This window comes from Schistocerca americana, chromosome 3 (assembly GCF_021461395.2).
Source record: "Schistocerca americana isolate TAMUIC-IGC-003095 chromosome 3, iqSchAmer2.1, whole genome shotgun sequence".
NCBI classification, from domain to species: domain Eukaryota; kingdom Metazoa; phylum Arthropoda; class Insecta; order Orthoptera; family Acrididae; genus Schistocerca; species Schistocerca americana.
In genome coordinates, this window is record NC_060121.1 from 525,093,440 (window position 1) to 525,117,268 (window position 23,829).

The window sequence follows — 23,829 nt, forward strand, 5'->3', positions numbered from 1 at the left end:
GCTACTACCATCTCGAACAGATTGCTGTCCTCCACGTCAATCAGCATGAATGCCCTTGAAGATAGAAGGTTCTTTAACAAAGTTTCAAGAATCAACTTTAAATGATGACTCAAGGAATATACTACAACCCCATATACAGGGTGTTACAAAAAGGTACGGCCAACTTTCAGGAAACATTCCTCACACACAAATAAAGAAAAGATGGTATGTGTACATGTGTCCGGAAACACTTAATTTCCATGTTACAGCTCATTTTAGTTTCGTCAGTATGTACTGTACTTCCTCGATTCACCGCCAGTTGGCCCAATTGAAGGAAGGTAATATTGACTTCGGTGCTTGTGTTGACATGCGACTCATTGCCCTACAGTACTAGCATCAAGCACATCAGTACGTAGCATCAACAGGTAAGTGTTCATCACGAACGTGGTTTTGCAGTCAGTGCAATGTTCACAAATGCGGAGTTGGCAGATGCCCATTTGATGTATGGATTAGCACGGGGCAATAGCCGTGGCGCGGTACGTTTGTATCGAGACAGATTTCCAGAACTAAGGTGTCCCGACAGGAAGACGTTCGAAGCAATTGATCGGCGTCTTAGGGAGCACGGAACATTCCAGCCTATGACTCGCGACTGGGGAAGACCTAGAACGACGAGGACACCTGCAATGGACGAGGCAATTCTTCGTGCAGTTGTCGATAACCCTAATGTCAGCGTCAGAGAAGTTGCTGCTGTACTAGGTAACGTTGACCACGTCACTGTATGGAGAGTGCTACGGGAGAACCAGTTGTTTGCATACCATGTACTGCGTGTGCAGGCACTATCAGCAGCTGATTGGCCTCCACGGGTACACTTCTGCGAATGGTTCATCCAGCAATGTGTCAATACTCATTTCAGTGCAAATGTTCTCTTTACGGATGAGGCTTCATTCAAACGTGATCAAATTGTAAATTTTCACAATCAAAATGTGTGGGCTGACGAGAATCTGTAATTGTGCAATCACGTCATCAACACAGATTTCCTGTGAACGTTTGGGCAGGCATTGTTGGCGATGTCTTGATTGGGCCCCATGTTCTTCCACCTACGCTCAATGGAGCACGTTATCATGATTTCATAAGGGATACTCTACCTGTGCTACTAGAACATGTGCCTTTACAAGTACGACACAACATGTGGTTCATGCACGATGGAGCTCCAGCACATTTCAGTCGAAGTGTTCATACGCTTCTCAACAACAGATTCAGTGAGCGATGGATCGGTAGAGGCGGACCAATTCCCTGGCCTCCACGCTCTCCTGACCTCAACCCTCTTGACTTTCATTTATGGGGGCATTTGAAAGCTCTTGTCTACGCAACCCCGGTACCAAATGTAGAGACTCTTCGTGCTCATATTGTGGACGGCTGTGATACAATACGCCATTCTCCAGGACTGCATCAGCGCATCAGGGATTCCATGCGACAGAGGGTGGATGCATGTATCCTCGCTAACTGAGGACATTTTGAACATTTCCTGTAACAAAGTGTTTGAAGTCACGCTGGTACGTTCTGTTGCTGTGTATTTCTATTCCATGATTAATGTGATTTGAAGATAAGTAATAAAATGAGCTCTAACATGGAAAGTAAGCGTTTCCAGACACATGTCCACATAATATATTTTCATTCTTTGTGTGTGAGGAATGTTTACTGAAAGTTTGGGTGTACCTTTTTGTAACACCCTGTGTATCATTTACACAGGGATCGTGAGGACAAGATTAGAATAATTATAGCACACACTGAGGTATTCAAACAATCATTCTTCCCCTTTTCCACTAATGAATGAAATGAGAAGAAACCCTAATAACTGGTATAATGGGATGTACCCTCTGCCGTACACTTCACGGTGGTATGCAGAGTATAAATGTAGATGTAGATGTAGAATTCCAAAAAAATCAGTCATGTGAAACCAAACCTGCAGGCATTTCTGTCATGTGACATTCTGAAAATCATGGAACAAGGCATACAGGTGAATGCAGTTAATTTCCGATGTCCAACAGTATTTAACCCAGAACTGTACCCACGCATTTAAAGAAGATACCATTGTATGTAGTGTCAAACGGAATTTCTGATTAGAGTGATGCTTACAAAAAGGGAGGATACTTTATGTTATCTCGGATCAAGAGTCATGACAGGCATAGCTGCCTGAACCATAACAGTGGTCAGCTTGTCCTACACCAATGAAACATTAATCTAGAACGATAGTATACAAGATAAGAGTACAGTCTCGTTTAAGCATTTATTTGTTACCTGATTATTTGTCCCTTAATAAACGACTGTGTTGATGCTTTGCATGTAATGACAAAGGACAGTAATTAACACTCTTGATACTGTAACAAATTTTTCCTGGCATAGTAAAACAGGAGTAAAGAATAGAGCTTACATTTGCTTAAAATATCAAGGATACTGTAGAGGTCTGACAGAATGAACAGTAGGATTTGAGCCATGTAGTATGGCATTGCTGTTGCTCCTACGTGAAATATGCATGTACGGGCTGGATTGAGGAAGGACTGCCATTTGTAAATATGCCCTTGTGCAGTTCAGAGCATCAAGCACTCGCCCTTGAGACATATTTAAAAAATAACAAGTATCCCATGGCAGTTGTCGCCATTCCGAGTTGAAATGAAGTGACAAAGTCCTGGATCATTGCACGATTGTACACTGGGTGCAGCAATTCAGGACAACTGCATCTTTTGCAAGCACTCTTCCATAGTCCTCACACTTCTGCTGTCAGACAAACCTTGGCGCAAACAATGGCAGATCATTCCTTGCAGCTCATCATCTGCGACAACCTGCACATCCACCAGTACTTGATGGAGGTCATACAGAAACTAAATGAAGAGAATAAAGTTGCGCTATGAACCTCTGCGTTACGCTTGCTGGTTTATTCTTAATTATACAGAAAGAATAAAGTGTACAGCATACATTCTCATACTGTGACTGAATTCAGGGTATGATATGCACAGCTGTGTAGGAGATGCTATTGAACATGTTGAATCAGTTGACAAAAGCTTTCATTCGCCACCTGGAAGAATGCATCGTAAGTGTTACCGACCATTTGTATGGTGTTATATTCTAAACCAAGTAGAGGGTGTATATGATATACAGGATGAATCACCTAAATCTTGCATCACAAATAAAGCAGAAATGGATAGTGCAATTGGTGTATGGTTTTCACATAATGGATTGGTAGTTTACGATTTTTAAGTGGGACAATGCCTATTGACATTAAAAAACTAAAAGTAGGATAAATTAGAATGTCAGTGGTGTTTTGCCAGATTAAATTGTATTGTTTATGAGATACCATATTCTGAAAAGTTCCCACACCGATATGTGCTAAATACCAGTGATAGCATACACTAAAGCACAACACAAGCACATACACTAGTTATGTGAATTCTGACCAATAACGAGACAACTGACCAATATAGGTTGTGTTCAAAATGACCAATGGTAGTGCCAATACACACTTCCAGTCTCGTGTGGGATGACTGCTGCACATGTGCTAGCATTTCAGTGGAGATATCTGAGCATACTGCACTAACATGTCGTTGCACATCATTGGGTGTATTTGGTATGTCGTTGTAGCCAACTTCTTTCAGCTTTCCCCACAGAAAAAAGTCTGCAGGCAACAGATTCAAGGAACTGGCCAACCAAGGTATATGTCCTCTGCATCCAATCCAACGATTTGGAAACAAATCCTGAAGACCTGCTGTGGTGCTGTGGTACATCATGCATTTTAGGCTGGACAGCCATCATATTGGTACAACAGCTCCCTTCTAGTCTGCAGGGGTATGTCTTCTAGCATCCACAGGAGATAGTATGTTAGGAGGCTGCAATACTTATGTGCATTCAGTGTTCTGTTTATGAAAAATGGGCCTGTGAGTTGATGGTTCACTATCCCACACCACTATCTAGCAAAGCCAACAGGGATTATCAGCAGACCAATAGTGCATGTTTCATCAGATTACCCGGCCATGATTGGTAAATGTGACTTCATCACTAAACAAGATACATGCTACATCTAGAGTACCCTGTCTTAATGCCCATGTGCAGAAGTTAACACGATTATCATAATCATCTCCATGCAGACCTTGATGGAGAGGTATATGATAGGGATGGAACCTACATTAATGGAGAATGTGTAGGCCATTTTCGTGAGTAATGTTATTTCCTTGTGCAATTGCACAGGAGCTAAAGTGCGGGCCAACTGCAACACCAACAAGAAAATTAATTTACCCCTGTTTTGTCATAACTTGTTTCCTTATGTTAGGTTGTCTAGGTGCTACACTACCACTTTCATGTAACTAGTTGAAGAAGTTGATAAATAATTGCCGCGATGGTTGATGTCTATTGGGATATCTTGCCATATACGCCATACAAGAATGAACTGCATTCTTCCTGCACTTTGCACTCACCATACACCACCACTCCATCTACTTGGGGCTCCCGAAACCAGATTACATAAACCAATTTCCCAATACCGCTTCTAAGTGGTCATGTAAACAATTCAAAATCGATTCTGGAAATCTGCTTCTAGTTGCCAGTTTTCCAGTTCTGCAATCGATTTTCGCTCCCATGTAAGAGCAAGCGGTTTTGAAACTTGCTTGGGTTGTCAAGTTGCGTCTTGTTTTCAGAATATTTCGTTAATATGGACTTATTGTGCGGTGAAGGCGAAACAGGAATATTAGACAGAGCATGAAGCTGTCTATGAAGGGCAATGGGCAGATTCCATATTTTTAGATTTCTGGAAAGCATTTGACATGGTGCCCCACCGTAGGCTGTTAACGAAGATATGAGCATATGGAATAAGTTCACAGATACGTGAGTAGCTTGAAGACTTCTTAAATAATAGAACCTAGTATGTTGTCCTCAATGGCGAGTGTTCATCAGAGACAAAGATATTATCAGAAGTGCTCTAGAGAAGTGTGAAAGGACCACTGTTGTTCTCTATGTACATAAATGATTTGGTGGAAAGGGTGGGCAGAAATCTGTGCTTGTTTGCTGATGATGCTATAGTGTATGGTGAAGTGTCGAGTTTGAGTAACTGTATGAAGTGACAAGACAACTTAGACATAATTTCCAGTTGGTGTGACGAATGGAATTTAGCACTAAATGTAGAAAAATGTAATTTAATGCGGATGAGTAGGATGATCAAACCTGTAATCTTTGGGTATGGTATTACTAGTGTCCTTCTTGACACAGCCATGTAGTTTAAATATCTGGGCATAATGTTGCAAAGCGATGTGAGGTGGAATGAGCATGTGAGAACTGTGTTGGGGAAGGCGAACGGTCGACTTCAGTTTATTGGGAGAAATTTAGGAAAGAGTAGTTCACCTGTGAAGAAGACCACATATAGGAGGCTGGTGCAAACTATTCTTGAGTACTGCTCAAGTGTTTGGGATTGAGTGAAGATATCAAAGAAATTCAAAGGTGGGCTGCTAGACTTTTTACTGGTAGATTCGAACATCACATAAGTGTTATGGAGTTGCTTCGGTAACTCAAATGGGAATCCCTGGAGGGAAGGTGACGTTCTTTTCGAGAAACACTATTGAGAAAATTTAGAGAACCGAACCTTGAAGCTGATTGCCGAACAATTCTACAGCCGCCAACATACATAGCGCGTAAGAACCACGAAGATAAGATACGAGTAGTTAGGGCTCATACGGAGGAATTAGATAACCTTTTTCCTCTCGCTCTATTTGCAAGTGGAACAGGAAAGGAAATAAGTTGTGGTACAGGGTACCCTCCGCCACGCACCGTACGGTGGCTTGCGGAGTATCTATGTAGCTGTAGATGTAGATTTAGGCTACCTGTAATATTTAAGTGAAGAGAAGTAACGATTGTGTTGGCTGAATCATAAACTGTATCAGCTGTTTTCCAGACGCCATATTTAACTTGGCTAGCAAATCCGCTTCAGACGTTGACATGTGAACACGACAGCGAAAAACGGTTTCCGAAATTTGGTTTTCGTCTGTCGGAAGATGTATCGCAAGTAAACGTAATGCATGAGCATGTCGTAGACTTTTTCTGCACTGGCAAATCCTAACGTCCACTCGAGACCTACTGCGGAATACACAATCACACTATTGGCACGCATAACAACATTGTACCTGGCAACTACGCAGGTTGAATGGCGCAAACAAATGACGGTATGATTACGTATCAAAATACACCTCGTAAACGACTCGCACCAGAAACATGCAACAAACACCGTCGACATTCTAATTTACCCTACTTTTAGTCTGTTAATGTCAATAGTCACTGTTTCATTTAAAAAATGTGTTTGTGCGCAAAAAGTACCCTTCCTACGTATTATTACAATCTGTTTATTGGATGACAATACTAGTCCCTGACTACCAATCCATTCTGTGGAAACCGCAAATCAACAACACTTTTCATTTTCGCAATATATGAGCCATGTTTTAGGTGATTCAGCCTGTATAATAGAATGTCAGTTTTGTTTTCAACGCGTTTTTAACAAATTTGTTTCCAGGTTCTGTACCATTTTATCTATCCATTCTGGCGGGCCCGTGTTTTAAAAAAGCAATTTTCACAACTCATTACTTTCTATGTGACAAGAATGACAGTAAGCCTTATGGTCTAAGAAAGTATTATAATTCAGTATAGTAGCACGTAATGAATAAATGTTAAATTACGTTATATGAACAGGGGAATCAATGGCCTCGTGGTTATTTTTTGCTTCATAATGCAGTTGTTGATTTCCGCTGCTAAGTAACGACCTCAATTTCTCTAGGGTATCGTGCTCAGAAAGCGTACATTTTTAAAAAGAAAGGAAATATTTTACTCCTTCGGTTTGTTTCAAACTTAAAGAAATGGTTAGAAGTAAGTACTAGTAACAATATTTAAAACTGTAGTAACTAGCAACAGAGTTGAGATAAATTAGTTCGTCATTCTACTAGTTTACAACACTGTGCCATGTTCCTCATTCACAAAAACAATGAAACGTTTTGCCGTTTCTAACAGTAACTTATAACTGTGAAAATTGAGATCTTATTGCCTATTCACGGACGGTTCTGCTCTCTATGTACCAGTGCAAAATCGTTACGAAAACTGGGTTCAAAAATAAAACTCCAAAACGTCAGTGCCGATGTCTCCTGACGTGATGTCTTATAAGACGTAGTAATTAACAGAAGATCGTTGAGATTTACCTGGAAAATACGGGAAACACAACACCTAAAGAAAAAAATAACCCACACAAAATCCGCCACTGACACTATTTTATTCATATTGCATGTAAATCGAGTCTTTGTCATTATATATTACAGGGACCTCTATGTAAGTTCTTATGTGACTGATTAATTTCACCTCTCGTTTTAAGTACGGCTGTCTTTCTGTTTAGTTCATTTCACAGTACAGTCAATAACGATTTTAAAACTGCTTTAACATTAGTACCGGTATTGCAGTTATTTGCTATCTTTGTTAAAATATAGGTTAAATGTTAATGCGTTTTAGAATTAGGTCACTCAAATGTAGAATTATACTAAAAAGCTGCCAAGCAATGCCACAAAATATCGTTGAACATCGTCGATCACAGTGCTACAATCTGCTTCATTAAATGTTTATTTTAGATTACCAGTGCTATTGCGCGCCTTTGGCAACGTAATAATGCAAAGAATGATTCAGTTGTAAAATTTCATTCATTCTCGGTCGTTATTATTATTTTTTATTCGTCCTTACATCATTCAGCGCAACTTTGGTGGGCGTGTCGTACAAATTACGGAAAGGAAGTTGACCGTTGGCTAATCGAGTGAAATACCCCATCATTCATCATAACAACAGTGGACACTCCCAATCTGGATGGGGGAACGAACCCAGATCCTCCCGAATGCGAGTCCAGTGCATTAACCTTGGCTTAGCCACCCCGCTCGGTACATGATTTTTAAGGAAACCACATGTAGATAGTCAACAAGCAGATTACTATATTCACAAGAAATAAAAATCAATGCTATAACTCAAACATAAAGCGTAGACATACGTTAATACACACCTGAAAAATTTTAACACATGAACACATTACATTACACTGCTGAAAAGTATAATGCACAATCACTTGCCACAGTACAAGGCCATCCATGACAATCTTGCAACCAATCCCGTCTCTGAGATGTTTTGGACTGAACCTGAAACAGAGAAAGCAGAAAATCAACAGTAGGAGCATTCTTATGCAAAGACAAACAAAGCAGAGATTGCACCTCTGTTAACAGGTTAAGAAGTAATCTACAATTAAAATGAATACATAGTATTTGTGTAAGCTGACATATTCATTTACATAGTAGTATCCCTTCTCAATAAGAAATTATTTTAACCCTGCTCTAAAAGTCACTTCCTTTGCCAACCTCTTTATAAATGTTGGCAATACAGTATACAGAATAACACCAAAGTGGATCGCATGTCTTTGAATATAAGTTGTTTTTTGCTTGCTTGACATGGGGGGACTCGTAGTTGTGAGTGTCATATCTAAGGTAATAACTATTACACTACTGGCCATTAAAATTGCTACACCACGAAGGTGACGTGCTACAGACGCGAAATTTAACTGACAGGAAGAAGATGCTGTGATATGCAAATGATTAGCTTTTCAGAGCATTCACACATGGTTGGCGCTGGTGGCGACGCCTACAACGTGGTGACATGAGGAAAGTTTCCAACCGATTTCTCATACACAAACTGCAGTTGACCGGCGTTGCCTGGTGAAACATTTTTGGGGTGCCTCGTGTAAGGAGGAGAAATGCGTACCATCATGTTTCTGACTTTGATAAAGGTCGGATTGTAGCCTATCGTGATTTTGGTTTATCGTATCGCGACATTGCTGCTCACGTTGGTCGATGTCCAATAACTGTTAGCAGAATATGGAATCGGTGGGCTCAGGAGGGTAATGCGGAATGCCGTGCTGGGTCACAATGGCCTCGTAACACTAGCAGTTGAGATGACAGGCATCTTACCCGCATGGCTATAACAGACTGTGCAGCCACATCTCGATCCCTGAGTCAACAGATGGGGACGTTTGCAAGACAACAGCCATCTTCACGAACAGTTTGACAACGTTTGCAGCAGCATGGACTATCAGCTCGAAGACCATGGCTGCGGTTACCCGTGACGCTGCATCACAGACAGGAGCGCCTGCGATGGTGTACTCAACGATGAACCTGGGTGCACGAATGGCAAAATGTCATCTTTTCAGATGAATCCAGGTTCTGTTTACAGCATCATGATGGTCGCATCCATGATTGGTGACATCGCGGTGAGCGCACATTGGAAGTGTGTATTTGTCATCGCCATACTGGCGTATTGCCCGGTGTAATGGTATGAGGTGCCATTGGTTACACATCTCGGTCACCTCTTGTTCGCATTGACGACACTTTGAACAGTGGACTTTACATTTCAAATATGTTACGACCTGTGGCTCTACCCTTCATTCGATCCCTGCGAAACCCTACATTTCAGGAGGATAATGCACAATCGCATGTTGTAGGTCCTGTACAGGCCTTTCTGGATACAGAAAATGTTCGACTGCTGCCCTGGCTAGCACATTCTCCAGATCTCTCACCAATTGAAAACGTCTGGTCAATGGCGGCCGAGCAACTGGCTCGTCACAATACGCCAGTCACTACTCTTGATGAACTGTGGTATCGTGTTGAAGCTGCATGGGCAGCTGTACCTGTACACGCCATCCAAGCTCTGTTTGACTCAATGCCCAGGCATATGAAGGCCGCTATTACGGCCAGAGGTGGTTGTTCTGGATACTGATTTCTCAAGATCTATGCACCCAAATTGCGTGAAAATGTAATCACATGTCAGTTCTAGTTAATATATTTGTCCAGTGAATACCTGTTTATCATCTGCATTTCTTCTTGGTGTAGCAATTTTAATGGCCAGTGGTGTAGTTTGCAGGATTGCAAGAATAGCTCTTGTCATCAGAACACATCTGCATATGTACAAGAAGGGTACTGTAAGCATACACAAATACAGACTTGCAGTGAGGGATTGAAGAGCAGTGTGACAAGATTCAATCAGGCCTTTTCTCTAATGATGAGATTGAAGATATCTGTTTCAGCTGTGACCTTGTTTTATTATACACATGACCAGTTTCGGGAAAATTATATTCCCATCTGCAGGTGTACCAGTTTTCTGAAATAAGGGAGGAAATACAGTATAAGTCCTTGTAGTATACATGGTATTATAAGCTTTTCTAATTTTATTTAAATGACTATCAATTTTACTCCAAAAATCTATTACATAATCTATGCTTTTCCACTTGCTGGCTGATTGGTCTGCAGCTGCAGAATTCATTTTCTTTTGGAAGAAACTCCACCAAGCAACTATGATTTTTATGGAATTTATTAGCAGACTGGTTTCAAAAATTTATGGTGGTATTTTTGTAAAAATAGCAGATGCTTGGTGGATTCCTTTCCTCCGGAAAATTTCATTCATATATTCACACATTATGAGTGCATAGTTACACGTAACAGCTGAATCAGCTCACTGTAGAAACCAGGAAATTGATTCATCAATAGAACCCACTGGTGCAGCATTAAGTGTGGTAACTTCATCATCAAACTCAAACATAGAAATTCAAGAGTTTAGAGTTCAGAAAAGCAGCTACAAATAACTCCAGTTAGAAAAGGAAAACAATGAGAAAGGAAACCAATGACGACTTCACCAAGAGTGGGATCAGTTTTCCACAGTGCTTACAAGGGAACCTCGCCATCGCACCCCCCTCAGATTTAGTTATAAGTTGGCACAGTGGATAGGCCTTGAAAAACTGAACACAGATCAATTGAGAAAACAGGAAGAAGTTGTGTGGAACTGTGAAAAAATAAGCAAAATATACAAACTGAGTAGTTCATGGCAAGATATGCAACATCAAGGACACTGGGAACACAGGAGCGCCATGGTCTCGTGGTAACGTGAGCAGCTGCGGAACGAAAGGTCCTTGGTTCAAATCTTCCGTCGAGTGAAAAAGTTTAACTTTTTATTTTCAGTTTATGTGACAAACTCTTATGTTTTCATCACTTTTTTGGGAGTGTTTATCACATCCACAAGAAAACCTAAATCGGGCAAGGTAGAAGAATCTTTTTACCCATTCGCCAAGTGTACAAGTTAGGCGGGTCGACAACATATTCCTTTCATGTGACGCACATGCCGTCACCAGTGTCGTATAGAATAAATCAGATGTGTTTTCCTGTGGAGGAATCGGTTGACCTATGACCTTGCGATCAAATGTTTTCGGTTCCCATTGGAGAGGCACGTCCTTCCGTCTACTAATCGCATGGTTTTGCGATGCGATCGCAAAACACAGACACTAAACTTATTACAGTGAACAGAGACGTCAATGAACGAACGGACAGATAATAACTATGCAAAAATAAAGAAAGTAAAATTTTCACTCGAGGGAAGACCTGACTGAACCAAGGACCTCTCATTCTGCAACTGCTCACGCCACCACGGGACCACGGCGCTCCTGAGCTCACGTTCTCCATGATGTTGCCTATGTGGTCCATGGACTACTCAGTTAGTATATTTTGCTTATTTTTTCACAGTTCCACACAACTTCTTCCTGTTTTCTCAATTGATCTGTGTTCAGTTTATCAAGGCCTATCCACTGTGCCAACTTATAACCAAATCTGAGGTGGGTGCGATGGGGAGGTTCCCTTGTTAGTAATTTTTTTTATATCACAAGCAATGAAGAAGAGCAGATGAATTATAGCAAGGAAAACTTGTGCACTGACAGTCACCACCTACAACAGTTTTCAAGACCTCAGCTGTCAACAAAGGGAAAATAACTTTAAGTCTTGTACTAAAACAGTCAATACTTGGACCACAAAAACTTAGAAGTGAAGTGCTCCTGAGTGAAACACAACTAGATGTACCATGCGTTAGTGAGCATAAGCTAAATGAAGTAGAATTCTGCAATCTAGTAACAATTTTGATGCAGTTAATTATTTCTGTAGGTCAAAACATTAAGATGGATGTGTTGCTGGGTATGCATTAAAAGAAATCTGATGGTCTGCAAGGTACAGGGTATTGTAAATAGGCTATATTAACTTCCAGCATGCAAAGAAAGACACTGGATTATTTCTGAAATAATTGACAAAGAATTAAGGAATGTTTGCATTTGCAGATCTCCTAGAAACAGCATTGCAACATTGCTAGTAAAACTAACAAAACTGTTAGTGAAGTTTGAAATGAAAAATATTGTAATGTTTGGAGAACACAACACAGATAAAGAATCAAAATCGAAACAAGAGTGTACAGAAGAATTACTACAGTGTAAGTTGAAAATAATAATAAAAACACCTATGAGAGTGAGTAATCAGTGCTGTAAAATTATTGAAACATTATCTCCAATACTGTTGATAGTGATTGTGTTGCAGAAGTCCTGCAAATAGCAATCTCTGATCATCCTAGATTACAGTGCTATAGCTACAAAAGTAAGAGCTTTAAGATGGAAACAAGGCAGGATAAGGGAGAAGTTAGCATTATTAGTCAACAAAATGTGAGCATCTGTAAAAATTACAAAGAGGACAAAAAACTGGACTGAAACTATCTAGGGACAAGACACAAATTAGATGTACAAAGGATTTTGTAATACTCTGAAGAATAAGTTTCATGTAGCCTGATCCCTGTCAGAGGAAGTAGTCGACATAGGTAGTGGATTATCAGAGTAATGGAACTCCACACTACACTAAGGGATCTCAAACAAACAGGGAATTTTGATAGTCGTTAACATTATAAGAAGATGTACAGGGAATTAATGAGAGAAGCAGGAATGAACTCACCCATGTAATAAACACATTTCTCCCAATGAGAGGCCAGTTTGTTGATACCATCACTGTATAATGTTGACTTTGTTGATGGAGCCACAGCCTCACCTCAGCTTGCAAGGCTTCATCACAATCAAAATGAAGTCCTTGATGACGTTATTTGAATTTTGATCAAACAATGGAAAATCCAGGATGGAATGTAACAATATTATGAAAAGGATAGTTGTTACTCACCATATAGTGGAGATGCTGAGTCACAGATAGGCACAACAAAAAGACCATCACACAATAAGTTTTTGGCCAAGAAGGCCTTTGTCAAAAATAGACAAAACACACAAGCAAAGCCCACAAGCTGAAGTTGATTTACAGGTGTTGCCGTAAAAATCAACTCTGGTGATGTTGTCTGTAATGTTGTTGAAGTTGATTTTCAGTTGTTGCCATAAAAATCAACTCTATGTGGCTCATCCTTCACATGGAATATGATGGTCTAAGGATGCAATTCCCCACTGCATTCATTGTAACAGTGGGATTGATCAATAAGTCTCTTGACCTGCACCTTTCATAATGAACCTCACCTAATCTTATGATGGGTCTGCCTCTGATACTTTTACCTGTTTGTGGATTGATCGAGAGAAAATAGAATACTTGCATAGGTTAATATTCTCGGAATGAATCGTGAATGTGTTATGCTGTTTTTCCATTATCTTTGTATGCATGTCAGTAGATTGTACTAGGTCTATTGTTACACGTACACTGTGCCCAAGGAACAACTGTGCTGGTGATTATCTCATTCTAGTCTGCGGCATTTTTTCTGAATGGCTCGAGAAATTTATTTAAATTTACTTGTAATGTAAATAAAGGAACAAGCAGTGCACTTCATTTTAATGATTTGTACATGAGCTGCATGTAGATCATTCAGAATTGCTTTCTGGTGTGCAGTTATTGTGATGACAAAGCAGTCAGCTACTAATGTATACTTAGAATGTGCTGGATACAAGCCACCATAAGCTAAGTGCTTTCTTGCCTCAAGCAGTTGTACAGTCCCAAAATCTGATTGTTTCTGTGTCTTATGAAACACATGACCTGCTTGTACTGGCACTTATCTGATACAGTACATATTGATCACATTCTCATCAGCTATTTGTGCTTCAGCTCTGCTTTTGTTGTTTTTTGGTAATGGCACATGGAAGCAAAGGTCTGCATTTGTGTCGTACTTCGTTGGTTTGAATTCGACATCAAAGTTGAAATTACAGTGATAATCAGAACAGTTCGCCATGAGATTAATGCCTAGTACAGGTAATTATTTCTACAGAAGCAAAATTTATGCAAGAGGCTTATGGTCAACTACCAATCTAAAATTATGTGCATATAAGTAATAGAAGGATTTTTATAGACCCTACAGCAAATTGCTAATGCTTGTCGATCTAGGGTGTTGTTATTCAGTAACCTTTGATGTATGGCTGGCGAATGCTATTGAGCATTCCTGGCCATTCGTAAGTTCATATAACAAAACAGTGCCTAATCCTGCCTTAAGTACATTTGTTGCTAGTCCATGTAAAAGATTCTACAAGAAGTGCGTTTCTTAATGGGTGGCTTCTTGTAGCTAAGTTTGGAATGAAGTGTAATATCTAGCTTTGCCTCTGAATAGTTGTAATTCTTATTTTGTGGTGTATCATCAAATCCTGATTTGCTTCAGTTTAGTCATTTGATTGTTATATGCCACTGAAATCAATATATTTTGTGAATATTTGTTTAATATATTTTGTGGTTGAGCTGAAGACCATGTGATCACAGTATTTCTAATGTCTTATTAAGAATTAGCATTAGATTGTCAAATATCTTTGCATACAACTAAATTCCAGTGAAGACGTTCCAATGCAATAGAAATACCGTGTGAAATGGTTTCCTCAAAATTCTTTGCTCAGATGTAGATGTGAGTAGCCATCTAATTAGATGGCAAAAAAATGATAGCTTTTCTATGTAGCTGAACAAATGTTCAGATTTTCGAGTAGAATGTCCATTAATGACGGGGGGATTTAAAGTCAGGTTGTAGTTACCAATACTACATAATTGTTTTGTTTTCTTGCCAACAATATGGTAGAAAAAGCCCATTCTTTGTATTCAATTTTTTCACTGAACCATGATGCTACTTTTGCTTCAATTTCCATTTGCTTATTTATTTTGAAGGGCTAAAGCTACTTCATGGGCAGATGAAAAGAGTAATGTAACTCCAGGTTAAATTCTGCTCTGTCAGGAGAACACACTAATTTGCCTGCTACATCTCTGAAAACATCTGTGTAAGAGGAAGTAAGTGTTCCAGGTTTCCGGATAAACAAGACTGTGCAGTGGTCAAAAATGAAATTTTGTTAGGAGCAGAAAATAAATTATTAAAAAAACATTGTCCATCACTGTTTCTGCTATCCATTTATTTTTATCCTAGGAGTGTGTCAAAATGCACTTTCCTCACAGTTTAAGTTTGTGTATTGTCTCTCCAATTGTGGTGTGTACTGGAAGCAATTCAATGCATGGGATTGAGGACCAGAAAAACCCAACAAATTTTTTGATGAGAGCTTGTAAGGAGGAAATAGGTTTGTTTGAACATGTAATTTGTTTTTAATTTCTTCTGCTAAATGAAGTACATGTATCTCATTCTATTTACAAATTCCTTCCATCAGTCTTGATTTATTTAGTGTGTTTCATCAGTTTTGCAAAATTTTTATAAGGTGTGGATCTGTTCTGTAGATTGTACCAATACAATAAGACCCATATGAACCTGAGCACAATTAGCACGCATTTCATTTGGAAATTTTCTTAGCCACAAGACCCATTTGAAGTATTCATATAACCCATGACTGTTGCGTAGTTTGGTGAGACATATTCTACCATACAGGCTTCATTTGTACAGTGGTGGACAGTGATTATTTTTCAGCAAACATTGCAGCAACATTTTAGCAACTGACATTTGAAGTGCATTTTAGTGTGTCCTTGAATGATAAATGCTGGAAAATCCAACTTTTGTAATTGCAACTTTGACAATGGCTGCAGGTACTAGTATTGTTGCATCTAAATTTGTGATTGTGTGGATCTATTCTACAATTTGTGACAATATGTCTGTATTCTCACTGAATTCATAAGAATAAGCCCAAGCCACTACTTGAAGTAATTAAAACTCACTAGAAAAAACTGTCTATGCAATGATCACAAAGTTAATGCTAACCATTGAGTTCATACATAACATATTTGAGCAAATAACATTGTACAATAGCTCATAGAGATGACTTAATTATATATCTAAATAAGAGAGTTTTCAGGTGTTCACTAACAAAGAAAAGAAAGAACATTTTAGTACTGGTACCAAGTAGGAAAATGGCAGCAAAGGATAAGAACGGTTATTTTGTGCACTCATTCACTATGCCTAGAAGTCTCATTTAACATGTTGAAGAGGCAGTTCCAACACCTATTGAAAGAGCAGGATGCAACCAGCTGCATGTTGTGGGCATATTGGAACAAATGACACCTGTAGTACAGGCTCTGATGTCATACTTGATCTTTCCAGCAGTACAGAAAGGGACGAGAAGATCAGCGTAGCTCATAGTATTCCAACAAGGTACACAGTCTGCAGCATTGTTCCCATAACTAATTATGACCCTTGTTTTTGAGTTGAATGCTAGGCGTGTCTCGACAAGAATGAACTCCTTCTTGCTAGCTGTCATGTATTCCAAAGATATCGGTCTTGCAAAACCCAACTTTTGCTTTTCTCACTTGACATCTGAAAGCAGTCATGTAGATGCAGTATATCATTTGACTCTGTGTAATTCGAACACTTATTAATGAAAATACATCTATACAGGCTATCGGACTAAACTTGGTATTGGGTGATGGATTTATTGGTTGGTAGAACACAGCATGTTATCCTTGACAGAAGTAGAAGCAACTTAAGGCATTCCTTAGGGAAGTGTTTTAAGACCCTTGCTGTATGTTATGTATAGTAATGATCTGGAAGACAATTTTCCTGCGAGCAGTGCTGCATGCAATGTGATATAGCAATTAGCATTGCTGAGTCGTGCATCACTGACTGGTGTTCCGCAGGTCGCCAGTTCAAACTCAACGACTAGTAGTTATTTGTTATTTAATATTTATGATTACAGGAAGGTTCCCAGTGTTTCTTATGTTCTTAATGTTTGATAATCTGGAATATTTAATGTTATACGTGAAATACAAAGTGATGACAATGTTTTGTTTGCAAAAATTCTGGAGGGCACAGTAAGATTTTAGATTTTGCTTGGAACACTTTTGTGATTAAGAATGGAAATAACATTTCATTAGCTAATAACTGGCAACTTATATACCAGTTTGAACTATTTATTTCCCATTTGAAAACAAAGCACTCCAGTGATTATTTCTGAAACTGTGAAATACTGCAGAGAGGTTCTTGGTTATTAAGTGAAGGTTAACTAACTTTCAAAGTGTCATTTGTATTTTATATCTTAAGAAAGTTATTTACACAACTTTAATCATGAAAGATTACATGTAGATTAACATACTTCAAACTCAACAAATTTGGGAATTTCATAGATGCCAAAATCCACTGGAATGGAAGTGGTGTTTTTCAGCTTGTATTTTTTGGCATCAGCAATGTCCTTTATTTCTATTTATAGTAGTTTGTTGAAGTGCTACACATGTCCCATCATTACTTTTCTTAAGGTGTCAAACTCCTTGGTTATTGTGCCATAAGTCACCATAGCAGCTTTCATACACACTTTTCATAAATTTCTGGATTATTCATCTCTGTTATCTGATTTCCAATCTTCGGTATTGTACTCTGTACAGAAAGATGATCGAAGACCTTTTACCTAATACCTGATACTCAGGGCACTACATCTTAAATTTTTATTCAAATAATAGTTAGAAACTGCATTCCATATGGCTTTTCTTTGTCTGTAATCATTTATAAACTCAAGTGTGCTTCCTTTGCAGTCAACAGATATGATTGTAAATAATGGCTTCACCACATAACCTCAACAAACTACACAATGAAACACTCATGGACCCCAGCTGCCTGTTGCCCACCAAGAAGCGCAAAGATTCTCAATGAAGGTGGGAAGCATTGTGCTAAATGCATGGCTTCTATTTCCAGGAAATTATGCATGCACAAATGCGCATGCATACCTGCACTGTTGGAAATTTATGTGCCTGCACAAAATTGAACAGAAAAAAGGTATTGTGTGGATGCACCTTTAAACTTGCTTCCAGTTCTGGGCGTTGGACATCTTTGGCAACCCTGCTTTTGGGCTTGGTCTCGATTATGGTTACGACATAACATTGTTTGGTGAGGAGGTAGGTCGCTTCAAAACATGGATGTCATTGTGGCTCGAATATGGCAACATAAAAGCCATTGCCTACACAGACAGGAACTGGAATATAAGCAGTATGTTGCTCCAACTAAAAACCATTGTGTTTCAAAACAGCATTAAAGTCAGCTACAAGTCAGACATTCATCAGCTTTTTCAGAGACACTGGTCAGGACCAGACAAAATGGCTCAAAGGATTTGACTGAGTCTCTAAATACAACAGGTGGGCTGACACGGTGTGTGGGGCATATGTGTACTTTCACTTGGGTAGCGTTGCTCAGCTGTGGTTTGAGAACAGTGAAGAGAAACTTGTTAGCCGGGATGAATTCCACCCGAACTGAGGAAACCACTTGGTGTCAACTAGCAACAAATGCAGTTAGTGGAAAAACAATTGAAGAACAGGGCCCAGGGTCACATGTAAACAACACAGTCTTACATACAGAATGTTTTGGTCCTATGCCACATAGCGAATCCAAATGCTCTCCTAGTAAAGGCAGTCACAACAACTGAGGAGGTCATCAAATGGTGCCTGCACATCGAGGGATTGAACAGAAAAATATTTGGACAAAAGAATGACTGATTCCTGAATGTAGTCGCTATGGCAGTTGTGGCAGATTAGATTAGATTAATACTAGTTCCATGGATCATGAATACGATATTTCGTAATGATGTGGAACGAGTCAAATTTTCCAATACATGACATAATTAAGTTAATTTAACAACATAATTGCAATTCTTTTAATTTCTTCTTCAATACTTGTTGGTTATCTGTCAGACTTTTGATACTATTTGGTAAGTGACCAAAGACTTTAGTGGCAGTATAATTCACCCCTTTCTGTGCCAAAGTTAGATTTAATCTTGAATAGTGAAGATCATCCTTTCTCCTAGTATTGTAGTTATGCACACTGCTATTACTTTTGAATTGGGTTTGGTTGTTGATAACAAATTTCATAAGAGAGTATATATACTGAGAAGCTACTGTGAATATCCCTAGATCCTTAAATAAATGTATGCAGGATGATCTTGGGTGGACTCCAGCTATTATTCTGATTACAGGCTTTTGTGCAATAAATACTTTATTCCTCAGTGATGAATTACCCCAAAATATGATGCCATATGCAAGCAATGAGTGAAAATAGGCGTAGTAAGCTAATTTACTAAGATGTTTATCACCAAAATTTGCAATGACCCTTATTACATAAGTAGCTGAACTCAAACGTTTCAGCAGATCATCAATGTGTGTGTTCCAATTTAATCTCTCATCAATGGACACACCTAAAAATTTTGAATATTCTGCCTTAGCTATATGCTTCTAATTAAGGTCTATATTTATTAATGGTGTCATACTATTTACTGTACGGAACTGTATGTTATGTGTTATGTACTGTGTCTTATCAAAATTCAGAGAAAGTCCGTTTACAAGGAACCACTTAGTAATTTTCTGAAAGACATTATTGACAATTTCATCAGTTAATTCTTGTTTGTCAGGTGTGATTACTATACTTGTATCATCAGCAAAGAAATCTAACTTTGCCTCTTCATGAATATAGAATGGTAAGTCATTAATATATATTAAGACCAACAAAGGGCCCAAGACCGACCCTTGTGGAACCCCATTCTTGATAGTTCCCCAGTTTGAGGAATGTGCTGATCTTTGCATATTATGAGAACTGCTTATTTCAACTTTCTGCGCTCTTCCAGTTAGATACGAATTAAACCATTTGTGCACTGTCCCACTCATGCCACAATACTTGAGCTTGTCTAGCAGAATTTCATGATTTACACAATCAAAAGCCTTTGAGAGATCACAAAAAATCCCAATGGGTGGTGTTCGCTTGTTCAGATCATTCAAAATTTGATTGGTGAAAGCATATATGACATTTTCTGTTGAAAAACCTTTCTGGAAACCAAACTGACATTTTGTTAGTACTTCATTTTTACAGATATGTGAAGCTACTCTTGAATACATTACTTTCTCAAAAATTTTGGATAAAGCTGTTAGAAGGGAGATTGGACGGTAATTGTTGACATCAGATCTATCCCCTTTTTTATGCAAAGGTATAACAATAGCATATTTCAGTCTATCAGGGAAAATGCCCTGTTCCAGAGAGCTATTACACAGGTGGCTGAGAATCTTACTTATCTGTTGAGAACAAGCTTTTAGTATTTTGCTGGAAATGCCATCAATTCCATGTGAGTTTTTGCTTTTAAGCAAGTTTATTATTTTCCTAATTTCAGAGGGAGAACTGGGTGAGATTTCAATTGTATCAAATTGCATAGGTATGGCCTCTTCCATTAACTGCCTAGCATCTTCTAATGAACTCCTGGATCCTATTATATCCACAACATTTAGAAAATGATTATTAAATATATTTTCAACTTCTGACATTTTGTTCGTAAAGTTTTCATTCAATTTGGTGGTAATACTGTCTTCCTGTGCTCTTGGTTGACCTGTTTCTCTTTTAATAATATTCCAAATTGTTTTAATTTTATTATTCGAGTTGCTGATTTCAGACATGATACACATACTTCTGGATTTTTTAATAACTTTTCTTAATATCGCACAGTAGTTTTTATAATGTTTGATAGTTTCTGGGTCACTGCTCTTTCTTGCTGTCAGATAGACGGTTACAAGATATTTTTATACCCTTAGTAAGCCATGGTTTGTTACATTGTTTCTTATGAGTATATTTAACTATTTTCTTGGGGAAGCAGTTTTCAAATGCATTTACGTAAGTGTCATGAAATAAATTATATTTTAAATTGGCATCAGGTTCACGGTACACCTCATCCCAGTCTAACTGCTGTAGGCTTTCCCTGAAATTTGCAATTGTTAAATCGTTGACTGAACGTACTACTTTGGAGGACTGTTTAGTACTGCTGGATGGAGCTATGTCATATATTGTAACTAGCTGTGCACCATGATCAGAAAGACCATTCTCAACAGGCTGAGCATTTATCTGGTTAAACTTATCTTGATCTATAAAGAAGTTATCTATCAGTGAGCTGCTATCCTTTTCCACCCGAGTAGGAAAATCAATAACGGGTGTCAAATTGAAAGAACTGAGTAATACTTCAAGGTCATTTTTCCTATTACCCTCTTTCAGAGAATCTACATTGAAGTCCCCATAAATAACAATTTGCTTCTCCCTGTCTGACAGATAGCACAACAAGGAGTCCAAATTTTTCAGAAATAGATGAAAATTTCCCGATGGGGACCTATATACAGTTACAATTATAAATGTGCCTTTATTTAATTTCAGTTCACAGGCACATGCCTCTATGTTTCTCTACACAAAACTTTTTTGTTTCTATACTTTTTGCACAATGATAACTTTTGACATATATGGCAATTCCTCCTTTCTCCATATTTTCTCTAATTACATGTGCAGAGAGCTTATATCCACTTACATTTACCTTATCCATATCAGTAACAATGTGATGCTCAGACAGGCATAGTATATCTATTTCATCCTCAGCTTCTAAATCTTCTAAACAAACCAGAAGCTCATCTGTTTTATTCTTTAATCTCCTAATATTTTGATGAAATATATTTACATTATTTTTAATTATACTTTTATGAGAACCTTCCCTTATTCTAACATTTGCAGTACTCTCCTGTCTGAGTTTCTCATTGTGCTTAGGCCTAGTTCCTATATCAGTGGTCACATGGTGTTCAGAGAGGCAGATTATGTCAACTGGGTTGGGTGACTTTAATTCATCAATGCAATTACCTAGGACTGAGATACAACTTGGTGGAAATAAAATTTCTGGTGATTGGTGAAAATTTATAATTGACAGCTGTGATTGGTGATCCAATGTGCTAGAATTGTGCTGTTTAATTTCTTTCCTAAACTGAAGATTTGTTTCAATCCTGACCTCTCATAGAACTTGACATCTTTCTGCAAAGTTCTATGAGAGGTCAGGATTGAAACAAATCTTCAGTTTAGGAAAGAAAAACCATGACCTTGCCTCTCTCATATGCCAGATAATAAGACAATGTAGCACACCATACTGACTGCAGGCAGGTGCAGGATGTTGTCACTGTAATAATTCAACAAGGCCGATGCAAAGTTGCGAGGCAGGTTAGCTTGCTGAAGCAGGGGGGGGGGGGGCATTGTTACTGCACAGACACATGCAGTGAGGGGCAAAACAGATTTCCACACTGGTAGTGCATTGATGTTTTAAGATATGTGACTGGTAGTGGCGAACATGCACAACAAGCACTTCACTGTCAATTATAAGTACTGGATTTTTTGTAACGAAATTAATCTCAGTCTTGCAATTCTACCAGAATGAAGAGCTGTGCTCTGTGAGGTCACCACATGGAAATGCCAGTAGAGGTCAACAGTTCAAGGCCACAGCAGGGCAGCACCTCTACGTACTAAGTTTCTCCCAAACTTAGTGCCACTCCGCCGCAGACCATCCCAGGTCTACTCAGCAGCACGTTTGACTGCTTCCCAGGGGGCAGAAGGTTGCTTCCTGTTAACATGAGCTATATTCTGCCGTCACAGGTTGAGTACCTCATTGAGATTGCCTTCCTCCAGCATAATGCAGGCAAGTCACCGCCTGGGGCTGCAGAAAATATGGAATCATCAAGTGTACATGCCGCAGGGCCCACTGCCATCTTATCTAATGAGTCTGCCAGCACATGGTGGAGATTCCATGTCGTCAATGTGAGGCATTGAAGCAGATGCCCAGCAGAACTCGGAGCCAGCCAGCCACTCACTCAGTGTACTACAGAGTGCAGATGATTCAATAAAAATTTGTTAACTTAGCAGCTGCCTTTCTCTAGAGCCACTTGGAAGCTCCCCCCTTACCACCACTACTCACTCATACCACCCTGACTCATAGGCTCCCCTCCCTGCACTGGTTGCACTATAGAAAAGGTAGTCCCTTTAATGGTTGCCAGAACTGTTGAACTCAGTAAGCAAGAGATAGCAGCTACGAATGTTGACCTCAAGTCAGGAGGTAGTAGAGAGTGTTGAAGAAGAGGTGTATTGACATTTGAAAAATCTCTGTTATTAGTTGAATGCCCCAGGAAGAACTTATTCGGCTAACCTCAGACTATGTTATGGCATACAGTCAGCCCTGGCTCGCCAGTTGAGAACAAAGGAGAAGAGAAGGCTGTGAGAAGAGGTCAGCCAATTGCATGCTGACCGACCTCCCTCCAGGATGACAATGCAACAGCACCGGCCCTTAGGTGAAGACGACATAAGTGCCACGCCCAACTGGTGGCAGCCCACTTCGATAGCAGCTTCAACATTAGCCACTTTGTTAGCCGACACATTGTAGCCTCTATCATTAGAAATCTCTACATAGCACAGGTAGAGATCAGCAGTCACTGTGTAATTGCACTTGTGGATGATTATGTGTAAAGGACTACAAGAATTCTCAGGTCAATGTTAAGTATTTGTACTTGTCTTGTTTTAATAAAACTCATTAATATGAGTTGTTTGATTGTTTATGTAGCGAACCGAGTACGCATGATTCCTAGACACAGCAACATGGCAATGAGATGTACGAATAACATGGTGTCAACGATATAAGAGCAATAACATAGCGACAAACTGTTAACATTTCGAACCCAGAGCCACCAGCTGCTGCAGATTGGTTTTGTATTGTTTTGCTGTGGGCTTTTATGTTTTGCTGGCACCTTAATT

General features: G+C 39.1%; 1 protein-coding gene across 2 annotated transcripts in view; it reads left to right on the forward strand.

Annotated features, from left to right (window-relative positions):
- Positions 1-6,773: 6,773 nt before the first annotated feature.
- The window catches only part of LOC124607308 (dynein axonemal assembly factor 11), a 206,582-nt gene continuing 189,526 nt past the window's right edge, over positions 6,774-23,829 (forward strand). The window contains exons 1-2 of one of the 2 annotated variants that reach the window (XM_047139604.1): positions 7,251-7,326; positions 17,793-17,912. In XM_047139604.1, the coding sequence (XP_046995560.1) occupies positions 17,849-17,912 (64 nt within the window). In that variant the 5' untranslated portion in view covers positions 7,251-7,326; positions 17,793-17,848. Of the gene's footprint in view, positions 6,874-7,250; positions 7,327-17,792; positions 17,913-23,829 lie in introns of those variants that run through there. The other variant, XM_047139605.1, reaches the window with a different exon arrangement.